We start from the raw sequence: 17,808 nt of genomic DNA, 5'->3' as shown, positions 1-17,808 counted from the left end.
TCGAATGAGAACTCATAATGTATTATTATTAGGAGAGTTGTCCTTCTTATAAACAATAGCAGTTCTTAAAATTATAATATTTTCCGTATCGGTGCTGAAAAATATTCCCTGATTTTGGTGTCAATCAATGGTAGGGGGGTTCTTTTTATCATTGAAAATAAAATAAAATACACTATTTACATGCAAAAATAAAGGTGTACATTCCTTGGAAAAGTTTTAGTTCAGCTAATTTCAAGCAATTTTGATTGTTTATTATTATTGTATCTCCAGACCGATGGATAGATTTTAGATCTTTTAAAGACTAAATTTTTACAATGTAGAACTTGTCTATAAATTTAAAAACCAGAAGATATTGACGTTTCTCTTAAGAAAATACGCACTTTTCAAATGTGAATGTCTCCGATTGGGGCGAACATGAAAAATATCTTTTGATGAAATTAGGAAGGGCCATATTGTTCTATATAATATCAATAAATTAAAGACATATAATTGATAAGTTCTACAAATTGATTCGGAATAACTGTCACTTTTAAAAATGGTCATAACAATTGAACGCTTGCAAGATTTTTTGATATCTGTATATTCCAGACATATATAACCTTCAACTTAGCATGATATAATTCTCTCTCCCTTAACCTTTAATTACAAGTCACATTTGTCACTAAAATGAAGCACAGCTGGTACGCACGTTTTAGTTCCAGCACTCTTGGAGTCCTGGCGATGTATCTAAGCTCTGATATTGGTTTTTCTGAGGAACGTTAGTCTCTATTTATTGATATTATGTACAATAATAAAAGTCCTTTCAAATGCCGTCAAAATATGTGTTTTATGTTTGCCACAACATGAGATGCATTAGGTATAGGAAAAATGTCACGATAGGGTGGGAGGGGTAAATTTCTCCTCGATTTGGCGTGACATAATTAATGCATGGGCCCAAATGATAAGATTTAGATTTTTGGATAATTGTCAAGATTTGCGCAACATTTGTGTAGAACACGTAGTGTTGTGATAGTATTATCAAGTACCTGCTTTATTTATGAGGAATTAATCTTTATAGTGTCTTCAATCTGCATGATACAATTCGATGCCCGAAAAAAATAAGAAGTTGTCTTTGTTTTCCTTCTTCATGCCATAATTCCCACTTATCTTCATCGCTATTTCTTCTCGATTGATTCTCCGACCTGTTATTTTTTTAAATGGTCTAGCTAATATTCTTCATTTCAATATACTTTGTTTAGTTTAAAAATATTTCAAAATTTTAGAAATTTCATGTCAAATTTCAAATTAATGATCACACACAATATGACATAGTCATAAGTCATGTAAAACACCAATATCGTTATGATGGATTCTTTTTTTTTTCCTTTATTTGTTTTACGTCGACCTTGTTTTCCGTGCTGAGCACCGATGCTACCGACGCCAGGGAGGCAGCTCCTACACCTGAACCCTATCTATCGACCCATCAACTCATGAACCGGGGACCAACGGGTTCACTTCCCTTCCGAAGGAAGGCGTTATCATAGATGTTATGCCTCAGAACATCCCGGCGGCGCCGACTGGGATTGAACTCAGGCCTGATGGGGTAAGAGGTTTTCACGCTTAGCACTACACCACCGGTGCCGTTATGTTGGATTCTTATGCAGCATACAAGAAATAATTTTGAGAAAAAAATCTATGCGCTAATATGAATTTTTCTAATTGTATTTGTATGGAAAATTATGATAAAATTGAGTAGTTAAAATGTCTCCTGATAGAATTTTTCAAACCAACTGGAATGTAAGCACGCAATCTAACTTTTGGTGAAGAAAAACCAGAGGTACATGAAAGTTGATTGATCCGCCACTTCGGACACGGCATATGGCGCAGTTGATGCCAAAAGATATGGGCTGAAATCGCGTGAAAAACGATTTCCTGTGATAGGTAGGTGGCTTATTTCATGTAATTTTTCAAAGCTCTCTGTTTTACAAAGTCAATATCATGTTGAAAAGAGACGAAATTTGATTGGTTAGAGTCATCTGAATGCTACCCTCGAGTTTTTCTCTATCGACCATTTAAAAATGCCATCTTTCAAATTAGAAGAGAGCTCACATGGGACACTGCGTAAATCACTTCCCATTAAATATGTTCCTACAGTAAATAATATTAGCTGATGGTGGTGAATCTAAAACCTTGGACGCCACGTCTGACCAGAACAAATCAAAATGCTCTATGACTCACTTTGTGACTGCTATTGGGTGTATCTGGTTCTGAGACAGGGGAAAGACACGACGAGGACCAAACAATCATCATAAAATACAGAAGCACCGCAAAACATAGCAGATAAAGACACTTTTAACTTTGCGCGCTTTATGAACGCCTTTTTAATGATCTTGACAAGGCAGTTTTGAGTAGGAAGGAAGAAAAATAAAATACTGTCGAGAACGGAAATCTGCTACCTCGTGGGCTGTGATAAAACAGCACGTCAAACAAAGTAACAGGACTCCGGCAGAAACCACCAAAACAGCATAAAAGCTCAAAAACACAACATTTAGCTGTTGGCAAATGTAACGATAGAGTTGATTCCAATTTTCGGTTATATCTGCTGACGCCTGTTTCCAGTACAGCATGAGAAGTGATGGTCACTATTTTACATAAATATGAATTGTGTGAAGATCAGCGGCCGCTTTCCGGAATGGAATCAGCGCTATAACCATTTGCACTTTCCAAGGCTCAAAGGAGATGGAAAAAAAGCTTTTACGAAGCGCTTTTCAACCCGAATATGCAGAATGGAGCGGTGGCTATGGTCAATGTTGTTGCTGCCAAGCGAGAGAATGGACTCTTTCACGCACATCAGACTGCCAAAGCACCTCCGAAACGAGCGAAAATAAAAATGTTCGTTTTATTTTCGCAAATAAAAAGCTGCGTGTGGGCATAAATGTGCTACATAAAATTGTATTAAAAATAATAAAATTCCTCGCTTAAAATTATTTAATGCACTTCGGCACTAGCACGTACACCAGTGAACGAGGATTGTATCTGAGTTTAATTTTCCGGTTGAAAGCTTTCAGCACTTCAATATATGAAGGGATTTTGGTTTCATGTGTAATCGTGTCAATGGCTTAGCTTTTTATTTACTGGATTACTACGTGTACTATGCGTAGAATATACAATCATCGTTTCCTCGATTATTCATTAAATGCAAGCTGAATTGCTTATGCTCAATTGAACAGTTTCAAAAGTTTGGTTGCAAAAAAATGCTGGCACCTAACTATTGTACGATTTTTTTTTTCACTTTCACAGAAGATATGATCGCGCTTATTCTCAAAAAACGAACATTGTACATAATACCCAGGATAATCAGAATATCCAACAATTTCAAACCACAATTCATTAAAAAAAAGTAAGCTTTAAAAAACCGTTGGTTCAAACAATCGTATATTGTTTGCCTATTCGCCTTGTTGGTAAAGGGCGAACACGAAATTATTGCGACACATTCAACAGTGCATAACTTTTTTACCATTGGGTAAAAATCAACCAAATTTTGCACACTTTCTCATTGATGTGTATTCGAAGTCGTGTTTTTCGATTCAACGAAAATGGAGGTGAACCAACGCGAGTTGAGAGAACAAATTCTTTCCAAACACCTGGAATTTCCTGACCTGTCGCACCGGCAGTTGGGAAAAATGTTGAACATTCACCATTCAACCGTCTCCAGAGTATTGAAGCGGTTCCAGGAGCGGTTGACGTTGGACCACGGCAAAGGAGCTGGAAGAAAACCGGGACCGGAGAACAAAAAGACGGAGGGAAAGGTGAAGCGGATGATTAAAGCAAATCCCAACGTCTCAAGCCGTGATTTGGCTAAAAAGATCGGCATGTCGCAGAGCTACGTCCAGAATGCAAAGAAGAGAGCTGGACTACATACATACAAGGTACAGAACTTCCCAAACCGCGATGAGCGGCAACAATCGACGGCTAAAACTCGGGCACGGAAGCTCTACGAGAAGATGCTGACAAAATATGGCTGTTGTGTGATGGACGACGAAACGTATATAAAAGATAAGATTTTAAGCAAATTCCGGGGTTGGAGTTTTTCACCGGCAAGAGCAAGTTCGATGTGGACGACAAATTTAAGAAGAAGAAAATGTAGAAGTTCGCCTCCAAATATCTCATTTGGCAGGCCATCTGCTCTTGCGGACTGAGGAGTGATCCTTTCGTGACAAAGGGCACAGTAAATGGCGAGATCTACAAATCTGAGTGCCTCGAGAAGCGCCTATTGCCGTTCTTGCAGCAGCACGACGAAGCTCCGCTATTTTGGCCAGATTTGGCATCATGCCACTATTCTAAAAGTGTCCTGGAGTGGTATGAGGCCAATTCTGTCCATTTTGTTCCAAAGGACATGAATCCGCCAAACTGTCCGGAGCTGCGCCCGGTGGAGCAGTACTGGGCAATAATGAAGCGGGAACTTCGAAAGAGCAAGAAGACAGTCAAAGACGAGAAGGACATGTTAAGAAAATGGAAAAAAAAACTGAGAAACTGGTAGCGGATGACACTGTAAAGACTTTGATGGAGGGCATCAAGCGAAAATGCGCTGAATTTTACACTCAAGGCTCCATCGATTAACTTTTCTTTTGATTTTTGAAGTAAATATATGTATAAAACTACCCTAAAATTTTGGTTTGATTCTAAACATTGTAAGAAAATTGGCATGACATTTTCGGTGTCGCAATAATTTCGTGTTCGCCCTTTATTGACAGCTCGTATTGGTATTGATTCAAAGAACACATAAGTTCGTTTAAGAGCGTTAGATCCAGCATAACAGTAACATCTTACCTTGGTTTCCTATTCAAATGGGACAGTTATGCGTTTATGGATAATATAGCTGATAGTAAAACAAGTTTCGAGTTTCCGGCAACTTGACCATCCATCTTGCGAGTCGCAAGTTTCGACTAGGTATTTCAAGTGGTATTTTGCAGTATTATACTCAAACCTTGAAAGTTTCAAGCATCGTAATCACAATAAGGCCTCAGATAGCCTAGTCAGTAAAGGCCCGGTATCACAAAGCCTTAAATTTAAATATTACATCCAAGTGGATGCACTTCAATCATGTCGAAATTTTTTTGTAATAATAATGCAGTAAAAGCAGCGTAATGTCAGTTCATGCACTGTATTAATGATAATTTTGTCCTTTTTAGCAAATAATATTACACCATATTTTTGCCACGATTGAAGTGCATCCACTTTGATGTGATAGGGGAAATGGATGTAATGTCGGCCTATATGCCCTTAATTTGGGCCCATAAGTACATAAATTTAGCAATCGACTAAATTTTCAATAGCTTCCAAAAAATCCATTAGTACCGTCTCAATGACGTTCATCTAGATAAAATTGATAAAAAGCATATTTTTAGCGATGGGCCCAATCTTAGATCCATAGGCCAACTTTAGAGCCATTTCCCCTATGAAAATTGAATTAGTATAACTGCACATAACCTATGTGGAACTTTTCAAAAAATATTTTTTTTTTTTTGAGATGTGATGTGGACATTGACTTTTCAAACCAAATGGAACAGTTTTCAAACCGCCGAAAGAACCAAGGGGAGAGTTAAATTATTCCATAAAAATGCGTTAATTGCACATAATTGCACACAGAGCAGCTTTAATGCTCCTTGAATTACCATAAGTGCCCGAGAGAACATAGAAGGAGGTAAAAAGGTTTTGGATATGTCGAATATGTCGATTAATTAATGTTAGTCTTCTTCCGCAGGACTAGTCAAAGATGTCGAATCGATTACCGTTTCAATATTTAACAAATCCAAACCCCGTTGGTAATCATCATTGCTCATCATTCATTACCACTCAAAGTAAGAGCAATTTTTACTTTTTACGGTAAACAACAGGTGACAGACAATTTTCGTGTTTTTTAGGTTAGCCTCGATATATTTTTCAAAATATATTCTCTGGTGCTTATGTCAAATAAGTATACTTAGGCTGTTTTCCATTTGCTGAATTTCAACTTAAATTTTACAGATGGAAAATTTACTAACAACCCTGCTATAGACTTATTTCTGACAGGCAAGAAAAAAACAGTCAATCAACAACAGAGGAATTTTTGAACATTTAATGTATTTTCAAAGTGTCAAATTTAAGTGAAAAATGAAACAGCCTTGATCGATAATATTTTTACGAGAATTTGTATGCAACTCACTGGACAGAGGTCTTTTGCAGTGAGAGGAGTCAGGGGAATTTCATAAACTATGTAGGTCTGGTAATTCTGTATTCACGGTAGTGTGTTTTAATCTCTCAAAACCTGTCTGTAAGGTTTATGGACAGTCTCTAACTTCCACACCCAACCGGGGATATAAGATTTGCTTCCAATTATGTGGGATTCATCATCGCAGGATGTTAGTGGATGCCCAAGCAACAATTTTGACTATATGTTTTTAGTATTACTTCTACGTGAAGTCAACGATTTACATAGTTGAAGATGCTAATTTCAAATAACAGACTGTAGTGGTAATTTTTATACGATAGATGGAGTAGATGAAAGCATAGAGTTGATAGTTCCGTTAGAGTACGGCAGTGTGAAGATTGTATATAGATATTAGAATAGCGAACTAGGACAACTTTTTAAGGAAGGTACAAATCGGTTTTTTCATCTCTCTTTACCAAACTCCCCCTTTGGAGAGGGATGGTGAGGGGTGTCCCCTCCGCCACCACTGGCAAAAAGAGATGAAAACCGACCCGTTCAAGTACCAACTGTGTGTTTGAAACAGTTCTACCGATTTTTACCGCACTTCAATTGTTATTTGAAGGAAGGCATCCAGTCGTAGGTTTGGAAATTGCAACTATTGTTTACCCCTACCACGATATGTGCTCCTGTCATCGTCGACTTGACGATCTCGAGGGGACACGGGTGGGGTAGGTGTTGCTACTGTACATTTCGACCATTGACAGTAATTGATGGTATGCTCCCATCCAGAGTTATGTACTTTGACTATATGTTTTTAGTATTACTTCTACGTGAAGTCAACGATTTACATAGTTGAAGATGCTAATTTCAAATAACAGACTGTAGTGGTAATTTTTATACGATAGATGGAGTAGATGAAACCATAGACTTGATAGTTCCGTTAGAGTACGGCAGTGTGAAGATTGTATATAAATATTAGACAAGCGAACTAGGACGGGGGAGGGGGGACACCCCTCACCATCCCTCTCCAAAGGGGGAGTTTGGTAAAGAGAGATGAAAAAACCGATTTGTACCTTCCTTAAAAGTTGTCCTAGCTCGCTTGTCTAATATGATGAGTGGATCGATGGCGATGCTTGCTATGGCTCGTCGTATAACGGGCCAAAAGGTTATCGCTTGCCATGCCTGAAAACCGAGGGGCTCTGCAACAGGTAGCTAATGGCTACCATCTCTACTCGAAGGGTATTGATACCGCACAGTAATGTATCGTAAAAACTAAATAAGGCACAAGAAAACAAATGATGAAAAAGACATACGTTTCATCGTCCATCAGGATGCATCCGTTGAATTTGGTCAGCACCTGGTCATACAGCTTTCGGGTCCGCGTTTTGGCCGTAATGTTATGCTTTACGGTCCGGTTCGGTTGCTTAATAGCCTGATACGTGAAGAAACCTTCCCGAGTGCGTATATTCCGAACTTTACTGTGAACAGCACTGAGTTTGTTGGCCACATCCACGTCAGAAAGTCCTGGATTCGCTTTGAAAGCTTTCATGACGTTTTCACGCGGTTTCCGGTCCACTGTACCCCTTCGACGCCTTAATTACAGAAACGGACAAACTTTCCTAGAAACGTTTCAGCACTGCACAGACGGTGGCTTTGTCCATTTTCAACTCCTTTGGGATCCTCGTACCCGACCATATCGGGTATTTATGCAATATTAATTCTCTTCTTTTTTCATCCATCGTGTGGCAATTCAAGAAAACATAATTTTATTTAAATTTTTGCACAGGATTTCAAGAGAATGACATTGTAAACAAATTTCTATCCAAATATTCCAGAACTGACTACTAAGAGTGCTGTAGCGGAGAAAAAAAAAAGCGTACCGATTCTAAATTTACAGGGTTTTATATGCAGGATCTAGGTAAGGTTGCTTCTTTGGTGTTGATGTTTGGCTCATATGAAGAAGCAGACGTATTCAAATAACGATGCAAGTTTTCAGATTTTACATGTTTGTCAGCACATCGCACATCGTCTAGAGCCGCTGGAAATTCCTGCACAAATTTCTGAAACGTAAAAGCACATACAAACAGACGTTACTCTTCATTCTGAATCATCGTTTGCGCATTTAACGATTGGTTTAATGGTATCATTTCCGCGAACTACTCGCCACTGTGCTGGCATCGGATCACTTTGACGTTTCTTGTATGCAACATTGTTTGTGAATCAGCAAGAAAGCTTGTTTTCCACGAGAAGCCCGTGAGATGTCGTTACTGCAGTCCTATGTTTGGCGGTACTATGTTTTAAAGATAATTGTATTCAAAGAGTTATATCTGTTTGACCTCTTGAACTACCATGATAGTAGGCATGAGCGACTTTTTGTTTATTTTTTAATATGACAGAACGATGTCCGAATTATGCCAGTTATAACAGTAAAAAAACAGTATCACTTTTTGAAAGGCATTTTATTGGTTTCACATAAGTTATATTATAACTGGCAACCATCAATATAGTATTGGTGAGCCTGACATAAGAAGTAAAATACCTTAAATAGTACGACAAAAATATACTACGAATAACGAACCAATAAATAATGTAGCTATTACATTAACTGACGGATAACAAACGCCTTTTTTATGCCAGAATACCATAATTTGTTATTTAAACAGTCTTCTATAGTAATACCAATCGAACAACTCGTTTAGGAGTTATTATTTAAAAACTGAAAGATCACGTTTAGTTATTTTGCAATTTATTTGAATTTTTTTCAAAATATTTTGATAGCTGAAAAATATCCCACAAGCATACCAAAATAAGGTATGTAATACTCATTAATAATAATAATATGTTATCGGTTCTTGCTGGTGTAAATTTCAACTAATGATCGAATGACCGAAGGAGGGTTAAATCCTCTTTAATAAAACACAAAACCATACATACCTAACTAATGAACGTCCAGCACATTGTGAATAAAAGATTTTGCAGTCGTCTAAAGAGGGAAATCTGATAAGTACAGATAATAAATGATAATATTTCTCAGCATATTTTGCATTCACGCGCATGTGGGTAACTGATGAAATATATGGAACACAGGCTCTGCAATTGTAGGTATTTCATATCTCAATATTTTCCTCTTTTTTATTTTCATTTCATATCTTCTATTGTTGGAACCGTACCTGCAGCTGCAAACGAAAGGTGACACCAAGATGGAAATCAGCTTTATCCTTTGCGCCATTTATCTACTGCTTGGCATGGCACTGATAGCCATGTGCTTCAATCTGATGCAGGTAAGTTTCCATAATATACTCCTACGCTTTAGAAAAGACGACTATGAATAGAGTTTGCGCCAGCAGTACGTTTTTTTTGTCATTTATGAAATATCCACGACGCAGTTATATGATGAGGTTGAATGCAGAGATACATTTTTCTACGAGAAGTGCACATTTATTTTTATGAGAACTGGTCATCTTTTTCAAACAATGACCCTTTTCTACCGCTTCCTAGCGCAAAATTTCAACTACTGTTCTTAATGTCTGTGTTGTCATGACTTTCAATTAATCATATTGTCGAGCAGTTTTGAGACAACCTTCTAACAGATTTTAAGAAAATGAAGCAATAATTTCCAGATTTTTTTAGCATAGCATAAATAAGACACTATTTTTTCAAGGTTCTAGAAGAAATGTATTCAAAATATTGTTCCACGGTAAAGTTCGAGTAGTAGGAAACGTTATTTTGAACTGCTTGAATGCTGTGCCATTGAGCTGTGCATATGCCTTGTTCATACTACAGTCTAGTATCATACAAGTTTGCCAAAAAGTCAATCTCACGGAATCGATCTATTTTTGATTTAAATTATCGATTCACCGATTAAATCAATTTAATTTAAAATTGATCTCTTTGGATCACTTCGTTTTTTTCAAAATGGTGTAAAAACGCTTGAAGTACAAAAATAATGTGGGATTTATAAGGGATCAGTTAAGACGTCATCAGTTTTTAAAGTGATGAGCGTGCACGATGGGATGAAGTTTGTCAAGGGGCTCTGCTAAATTAATGTCGTTATCAATATGATAAGCGGGGAAGGAGGTATGAAAGGAGCCTATTACGGTGGCACGTTCGGAGGCATGTTTTCATGTGGAAAATTATCACTGGGACTAATTTTTTCCTTGATTAGTTTTCCCCTAATCTTGTACCAATGCTATCAACGCCATGAAGGCTTACCACTACACCTCCTGCGTACTGGGACTAATTAAGTAGCATATCAAAAGTAAGCTTTTATCGTTAAAATTTAAAGCTGGCGCAAGAGGTCTAAGTCCAAAATATTGAACGATGAACATTTCGAATGAAACATTAAATATATAAGTAACCGCTAGGCTGGGTCACTGTTATCTGGAGAAATGCTAAATACCTCACTAAGCAAGAACAACTGTGCAAAATTTTGGGACGATTGGTTGTAACCCGGATTTCCACATTGTGTTTGAAATTTGAATAAAATTAATATGTAAAAATATAGTTTAAGAAGCACCTAACAACATTGCCAAAGAAAATATGGGGCTAGAATGTCTCAACAAAAGTTATAACTGTTCAAATATGTATGATTTGAATTAAATGCCGCAAATCACTTTTCCTGCCAACACTGCCGGTGCCGGTGTACCAATCAAAGTAAGATTCCAAACTGAAATAATTTCGAAGCATCTTATCCTTTCGATTTGGTATGTTCAGATGAATCATTCAAATACAATTCCTCAATGTCATAAGCGTAGTAAGAGAGGGGAGGGGAAGGGGCTTTCTATACGTAGTTTTGGAATCTAAAATTATTGTAGCGTAAATATGTAATATCCACTTGTCCGTACAGATGTTAGTGAGGTGATGTTGTTTGAATTATTAGCAGTTGGGTCATTTTAAATATCAATATATAGCTTTAATTTGAATTACAAAACTACCATTAGGGCCAACCCTATATAAAACACAAAAGGAGTCCTACGTCAAAACCCAAAAATAGGAGATAAAAAAAACTGTCTTCACGGATTTCGTCTCAGACACAGGTAAAGTCGGATTTCGCTAGTTGGGCTATCTTTTAAGTGGGCTACGTTTTAGCTGGGTTGCAGCCCTACCAAATCAATGTCAAACGATAGCGGCGCCGGTGGTGTAGTGGTAAGCGTGATTACCTTTCACCCCAGCAGGCCTGGGTTCAATCCCAGTCGGAGGGAAGTAAAGCCGTTGGTCCCCGGTTCATAAGTTGATGAGTCAATAGTTAGGGTCCAGGTGTGGGAGCTGCCTCCCTGGCGTCAGTAGCATTGGTGCTCAGCACGGAAAACAAGATCGACGGAAAACAAACCAAAGGAAAAAAAAAGTCAAACGTTATTTCTGACAGTGCTGATTCCTTTTCGAAATTTCGATCGATGTCAACGATTGTCAACGATGTGGCTGAACGAGGCTAATTTCTGACTTTATCAAGAAATCCACCAGAAACCCAGTTCAACAGCAATATTTGCTTCTGGTGATTAAACAGCATCGTAAAGAGTACCCTGAGAAATTGTAGAATATATTAAACTGAAATATAATCATTACAATTCAATGACATTTCTGTGAATACGTCTGACATTGTATTTTACACTAAAAGAGTATGGAAGGGGGTGGTGGAAATCACTTTCAAACTGCTCTTTTGAGATTGAGCAAAGGTTTTTGAACGAACAATTGGAGAGATGGTAAACTCCGAAGTTATTTCAATCCTTATCTCTACTTTCATTGATATAAGTGAGGGGATGGAAGGGATACAGTAAGCCCACCCCCATATCCAACTACGCCTATTAAATGGAGCTAATGTTTTTGAATACATCTGAATATACCAACTTGACAAGATCAGCAACACCAAAGTTATTCAGATAGAAGTTTTACTTCCATTTATACAAGTAAGGGGGTGGGGGTACAGTAAGGCCTCCCAACTCTCTAATATTTATGTCTATGAGATTAAGAAATTATTTTACGATACGATACGATAACTTTTCCTCAGATGCATTTTCCGGTGTTTGTTTTCAACTGGAGGTTTCACAAATAATTTCTGATCATAAATCATTTTCCTTAAAAAATAACACAGTTGTTAAAATCATCGACTACAAATTAAGCAAAAGAATGGAACGAATTCACTTTTTGTATATTTTTCAAATGTTTTACTTCATGAATCACAGCTCAACACTCTATTGAGACCTTATTTCAGATGTAACATAAAGGAATAATCATTTGAAATACTTCATGCCTTTGCATTCTCTACTTGCATAACCCCTATGGTTTGCCTCATCAAGCGGTGCATTTTAACCCAATGTTGTGGTGCGTTTTGGCCATTGTTTTCGTGCGTCTTGCCCCAATGTTATGGAGCATATTGCACCATGAATCAGGCCTTTTGCCCCGCTATCGATGGATTGGAATTAATGCAAAGAAATACCTTGAAATTCATAAAAAAATCAACGTTTTGTAGTTCGAAATCACTCGATCATCGATCATGAACCATACTCCATCACTTTCTCCTTGATTTTAGCTTCCATACGCCAGCAATTGACGATTTTGCAGGAAGAGGGGGCAAAGCTTGTGTTTGACACATAATCAATTAGCAATTAGCTATAACGATGAGCGCTCACTCATCGATATTGTTCATTACAGTTAAAATCGCTCTGTGACCCTCTGCAAGCAAAACTAGCAGGTTTTATGTGTCATACACAAAGTTTACCTCCTCTTCTTGCATTTAACATATAAAAAATATTATTGTAATATCGACAGGCAAAAAATTGGGCATTTGACTTACTCATATACTGTCTGCGGCTGGAATAGTTCTTGCGACGTTTCATCGCTACCTAAAGCCATGTAGATGCCTGTAGACTTGAAGAAATACTTCAAGTCTCCTAACCGATTATTGTATGAGTTAGGTAAAGAAGTGTGCGTTTGACTAGTACTGTCGCATTAATGGCCCTTCGCTCATTTTCAACTTCCATTCAATTATCAACCTACCCTCTTCAGACCTTTCTCTAGCTAATAAATTATCACACTAAAGCTTCATGTTAGTTGTTCCAACCAACTGTTCACTGGTGTTTTTTTATGCCGACCCATTATTTTCATTTTTTTTTTGAACGCCCGTTAATTACCTACTTAGCGAAATGGTTCACGATTAGATTCGATTCAATAGTTTTGATTTGATAAATTAGTTTGGTTGTTTGACTTGAATTCGCGTGCACGATCATGTGTCTCCATAGTGTAGCTCTAATCTTGTCTGAAGGGTTTTTTCAAGCACTTTTCTTTGGTTCTGCTTAGTTAATTTTGTTATTTTTTTTAATGGTGTGAAACTGGTTCCCATTAAACTAAATACCTGGTATGGTTTCAAAAGAGCTACAAGGAACAAATTCAAGTCGGTTGAGAAAAACAACCCGCCTACAGCAAACATTCTTTGGCCGGATATTAACAGTACCAATGACCCTTCACTGGTAACCCGTTATAATTTACTTTCATAGATAAACTTGTGTAAAGAATGTCAAATGGCTAAAATCCATAGGATAATCCAATACATTACTGCCGATTTTTCCGCTCAGTGTAAGTGTCAATGATAATACGTAAAAAAATGCGATTTTCATCATAATAATCAAGATTGTTCATGTTCATCATTAACGTTAATATTAGTCTGGGTTTACATCATATCGTTGTGATCAATCAAATACATATTATGGAATATCGACAAAACGCCATCTCTAACGAATGCGTTCACCACCTCGTAGATGTAATCAAAGCCGAAAGAGAAACATTCACAATCGACGGAAATACTATTAGCAAAAGCACATGACGTTTCTGTTGATGAGAGAAAGTTTTCCAACAATTGCCTGCGATTAGATTCGTCCCGGATCAGAAGCAACTTATAGTTACTGTACAGAAAGTTGTTCCTGTATATTCTGCCCTTGCAGCACCGCTGCAAAACGAGTTGAAGTTTCAGCATATGTACAGATCGAAACTATTCTGTTTCGTGACACCGGTGTGAGTTCTCAACGAGAATTCATTTGACGTGGTTTAATTCCAAAGGTGAAGAGAAGACACTTCTGCTTATTAGCTGAGTTAACGTTTTAGGAGATGACTATTATTGAAACCGTCATGGTTTTATGTTCGGCTAATAAAATGCTGTAACTACACTAGACAGTAATTCAGATGAGACGGAGTTTTCAAAATTCTGCAATCACAGAAAAGATCTTGAATAAAACTGATTCATAATTCGAAATTTGACAGATTTTCAAACTCTGTAAAAAAAAATTAGATGAATGACTGAAAACTAATGATACCCTGGAACTAGTGACAATTATTCATTCAAGAACAAGTCGGGTCACTAGTGTTAGTAAAAAAATAAATAAATGCACAAACTAAGACTTATTCTCATGAGGGGATGAAGTTGTAACAAAAATCAGGATATGACATATTTCAGAGTCCATAAATTTTTTTTCAAAATTTTCTAATTTCTAAATTCTATGACCAAGACACTAAAAATAAAATTTGTTATTTCACTTTCCTTTTCATCATTCAAACATGAACAGTTTAGTATTGTGCAAGATTGATCTCACTGACTTGATATATGTTTGTTTGAAATTATCGATTCACTTGGTACAATCATTATTATTTATTACCGATTATTTTTTATTTTGAAATTGGTGGAAAAATGCTTGTAATACAACAATAAAGCCAGATATTTTTAATGTCCGTTCATGTGTCATAATTTGTATATTGTTGAGCGGAGGTTGGAGTACGGCAAGGTTCCCAGAACTAACCTGTCACAGAAATCAAATGAGTGGAGTAGGTTATAAAGGGCATTTTACTATAACGAACCATATTTTTTTTGTTTTATCGGAACTGAAATTCGATTAATAAAAATCGTCTAATCGAACCAAAAGAACCGATCTTCCGAGAATCGATTCAAAATAACCCATTACTAGCTGGAACACGTCCTAAAGTAGATAATGTGGCTTGGGAAGCTAGTCTAGAGTATTGTTGACCCGTTGGTGAAGAAATTGTGAAATTTCATGTTTTTGGAAGATTTGTTATGCGTGGCAGTGGCGTGACCAATAGCAAAAATATTCCAAAGCATGTGCATGTACCTGCGTTTTCGATTTGGAACCGAGTTTGTATAATTGGATGCAGTGGTTGCTGAGAAACATGACTGTAGTAGCACACTTGTCACACAACATTTGAGGTTACTTTTATGTAACTAATCTATGCCATAAAAATTAGCTGCAACCTCTTGTTTCAGAAATTTGCTATTTGGATAATTACTTTATTTCATAACACGCATACACACTAAGGTGGTTCTTGCTGTTTTTTTCTTAAGTGAAATTTGTTCAACTACAACTTTTCGATTGCACGTCAGGATAATTTTTATTGCTGCCTAAAAATACTTACAACAGATTGGGATATATTGTACATCTGTCGGAGCTAAAGTTTGGCGAAAGTTGCCTCCAGGCATACAAATCATGGTCGAACGCTTAGCCATAACTAGCCAGTACCTCTATTATTAATTTCAAAATACAACAAAACATATTGACCATGAAAGTACTACTGCATTGTCCACCGAATACAAAAGGAAATAATTGGACTAATAAAACCACCTCCTCTATTTACATTACATTGGAAAACTACCATTCCGAAACCACATCAACCGGATGAACACATTGCCGTTAAATTGTTTTTGCCTCCGGTTTTTACGTGCGTGCCAAACATTATAATCGTAAAAGTAACCTCCTTACAGCTGATGAGGTCGTTTTTGTCACCCAACAAATTTCATCGAGATGAATGAGGAGTAACTTAATTACTGTCCACACCTACCTAACTCGAACTTGGCTTAATGTTTAAATATTTTTTTTTTTACAGGAACAAGTCATCTATAAAATACGATCCCTGAAGAAATGTGTCCGAGGTTGTTTCCAATGCAAGAAAAATGCTCCACAACCCAGCGAAGAAGAGTCTGAAGGCTGAGCAGAATCAAATTCTACATCGAGGCTAGTGAAAAGCACGGAAAACACACTGCAAGCAGCGTAAGAAGGAAGCAATCTGGATTTTTTCTAACGTTCGGTTTAGACGATTCAGTTCGGAGTTCAACTCACTTGAAAACTCACAGAAAAATGGTCAATATGGAGCTTTTTTTTATTCGCTTCCAAGTCACTTGAACACTGACCATAAAATCGGGTGTGATTTGAATCAAAACACTTACGTCTTCACTGCTAAAAGCATCTCCCGTATAAAGTTTTCCGCGAACCAATTCTAACCGTTACTTGATAAGTCGCAGCGATTAAAGACAATGTGAGACAGTTGTTAAGTTTAATTTTCCTTGTTGATGTAAATAATTATCTACCAACCTTTCTTTATCTAATCAATTTTCAGAGTGAGTAATTTAATTGATAAGTACATACGCTGTAAGGGAATTTCTGATCTTAACGATTGTTCAACATTCCAAAGGAAAACAAAAGTTCATTTTTGATAAGTGTTTTAACTCTACCCTGTATCACAACCCCATGGTGAATGCTAGAGGCTGAGAAACTACAAAAAAAAACTTGTGTAAATTTCCGTGCCCTGAGACTGACATAAACGTGTGACTCTAGATTTGAAAATTTCTTCGGTTGGTGGTGCTTCGACCAGGCCTGAACATACTCATTACAGCTAAAATTCTATGTTTTGAAATTATGAAACTATGATATAATATAATAATAATTTGTATATGTAAGATGCAAGTAAAGGAGGTAAAGTGTGTGTATGACACATTAAATCTGTCAATTTAGCTTCCAGAGTGTCACAATTAGCGATTAGCTATAACGAATAGTGCTCATTCATGACGATTACTCATTACATAAATAAAATTTAATATAACATCCAAGAGGATGCACTTCAATCATGTCGAAAATCTCATGTAATTTTTATGACCACAACAATAAACAAATGCAGTAAAAGCAGCGTAATGTCAGTTTATTGGTATTAATGTTAATTTTGGTATATATATATATATATATTATTGGTATTAATGTTAATTTTGTCCTTTTTGGCAAGTAATATTAAACCATATTTTTGACACGATTGAAGTGCATCCACTTTGATGTGATATTAAAATTGATCTTTTGCTGTGTATAATGAGTATGTTCAGGCTTGGCTTCGACTGCCACACAATGAATGACATTAAGAAAATCGTAACAACGAAGATATACACAAAAAACGACCTCCGCGGAAGGCTCATCCATCATTATCGATCAGGATAGAGCATGACGTAACAAATATCGCACATCTTGACCACCATGCGCCACACTTTCGCGTCAGTAAGTTTATGTAATTAATCTGAAATTAATTAAACTGCCCTGAAGTTATCTGATGTCTCTTTTACATGCTAAAATATTTTTAATTGATTGGAACACGATTTCTCATGTGATATAAGGCGATTCCTTGTACAGTCCACAAATAGCCGCCAGGTAGGCTATACATGAACTTCCACTTCGAATTTTCAATTACACAAATCTCTGAAATCAGTGCCCCATTTCACCTGAAATTGCTACTTCATGTATGCTGCATGTGTCGTTTAAGCTTATATTTGTGCACTTAATGTTTTGAAGTGGTTCCGAGAATAAGTAAGTCACAGCGATTCATCT

At 36.9% G+C, this 17,808-nt stretch overlaps 1 protein-coding gene across 1 annotated transcript in view; it reads left to right on the top strand.

Moving 5' to 3' along the window:
- Window positions 1–16,771, top strand: part of sand (sandman) — a 34,686-nt gene extending 17,915 nt beyond the window's left edge. Inside the window, exons 5-6 of the mRNA XM_065222534.1 lie at window positions 9,346–9,450; window positions 16,049–16,771. Coding sequence (XP_065078606.1) covers window positions 9,346–9,450; window positions 16,049–16,153 — 210 coding nt within the window. The 3' untranslated portion in view covers window positions 16,154–16,771. The remainder of the gene's footprint in view (window positions 1–9,345; window positions 9,451–16,048) is intronic.
- The last annotated feature ends 1,037 nt before the right edge of the window (window positions 16,772–17,808 follow it).

Source organism: Ochlerotatus camptorhynchus, unplaced genomic scaffold (genome assembly GCF_037179485.1).
Source record: "Ochlerotatus camptorhynchus isolate MF236.1 unplaced genomic scaffold, CSIRO-AGI_Acam_v1.1 ptg000172l, whole genome shotgun sequence".
In the NCBI taxonomy this organism is placed as follows: domain Eukaryota; kingdom Metazoa; phylum Arthropoda; class Insecta; order Diptera; family Culicidae; genus Ochlerotatus; species Ochlerotatus camptorhynchus.
This window is presented reverse-complemented; position numbering and strand designations above follow the sequence as displayed.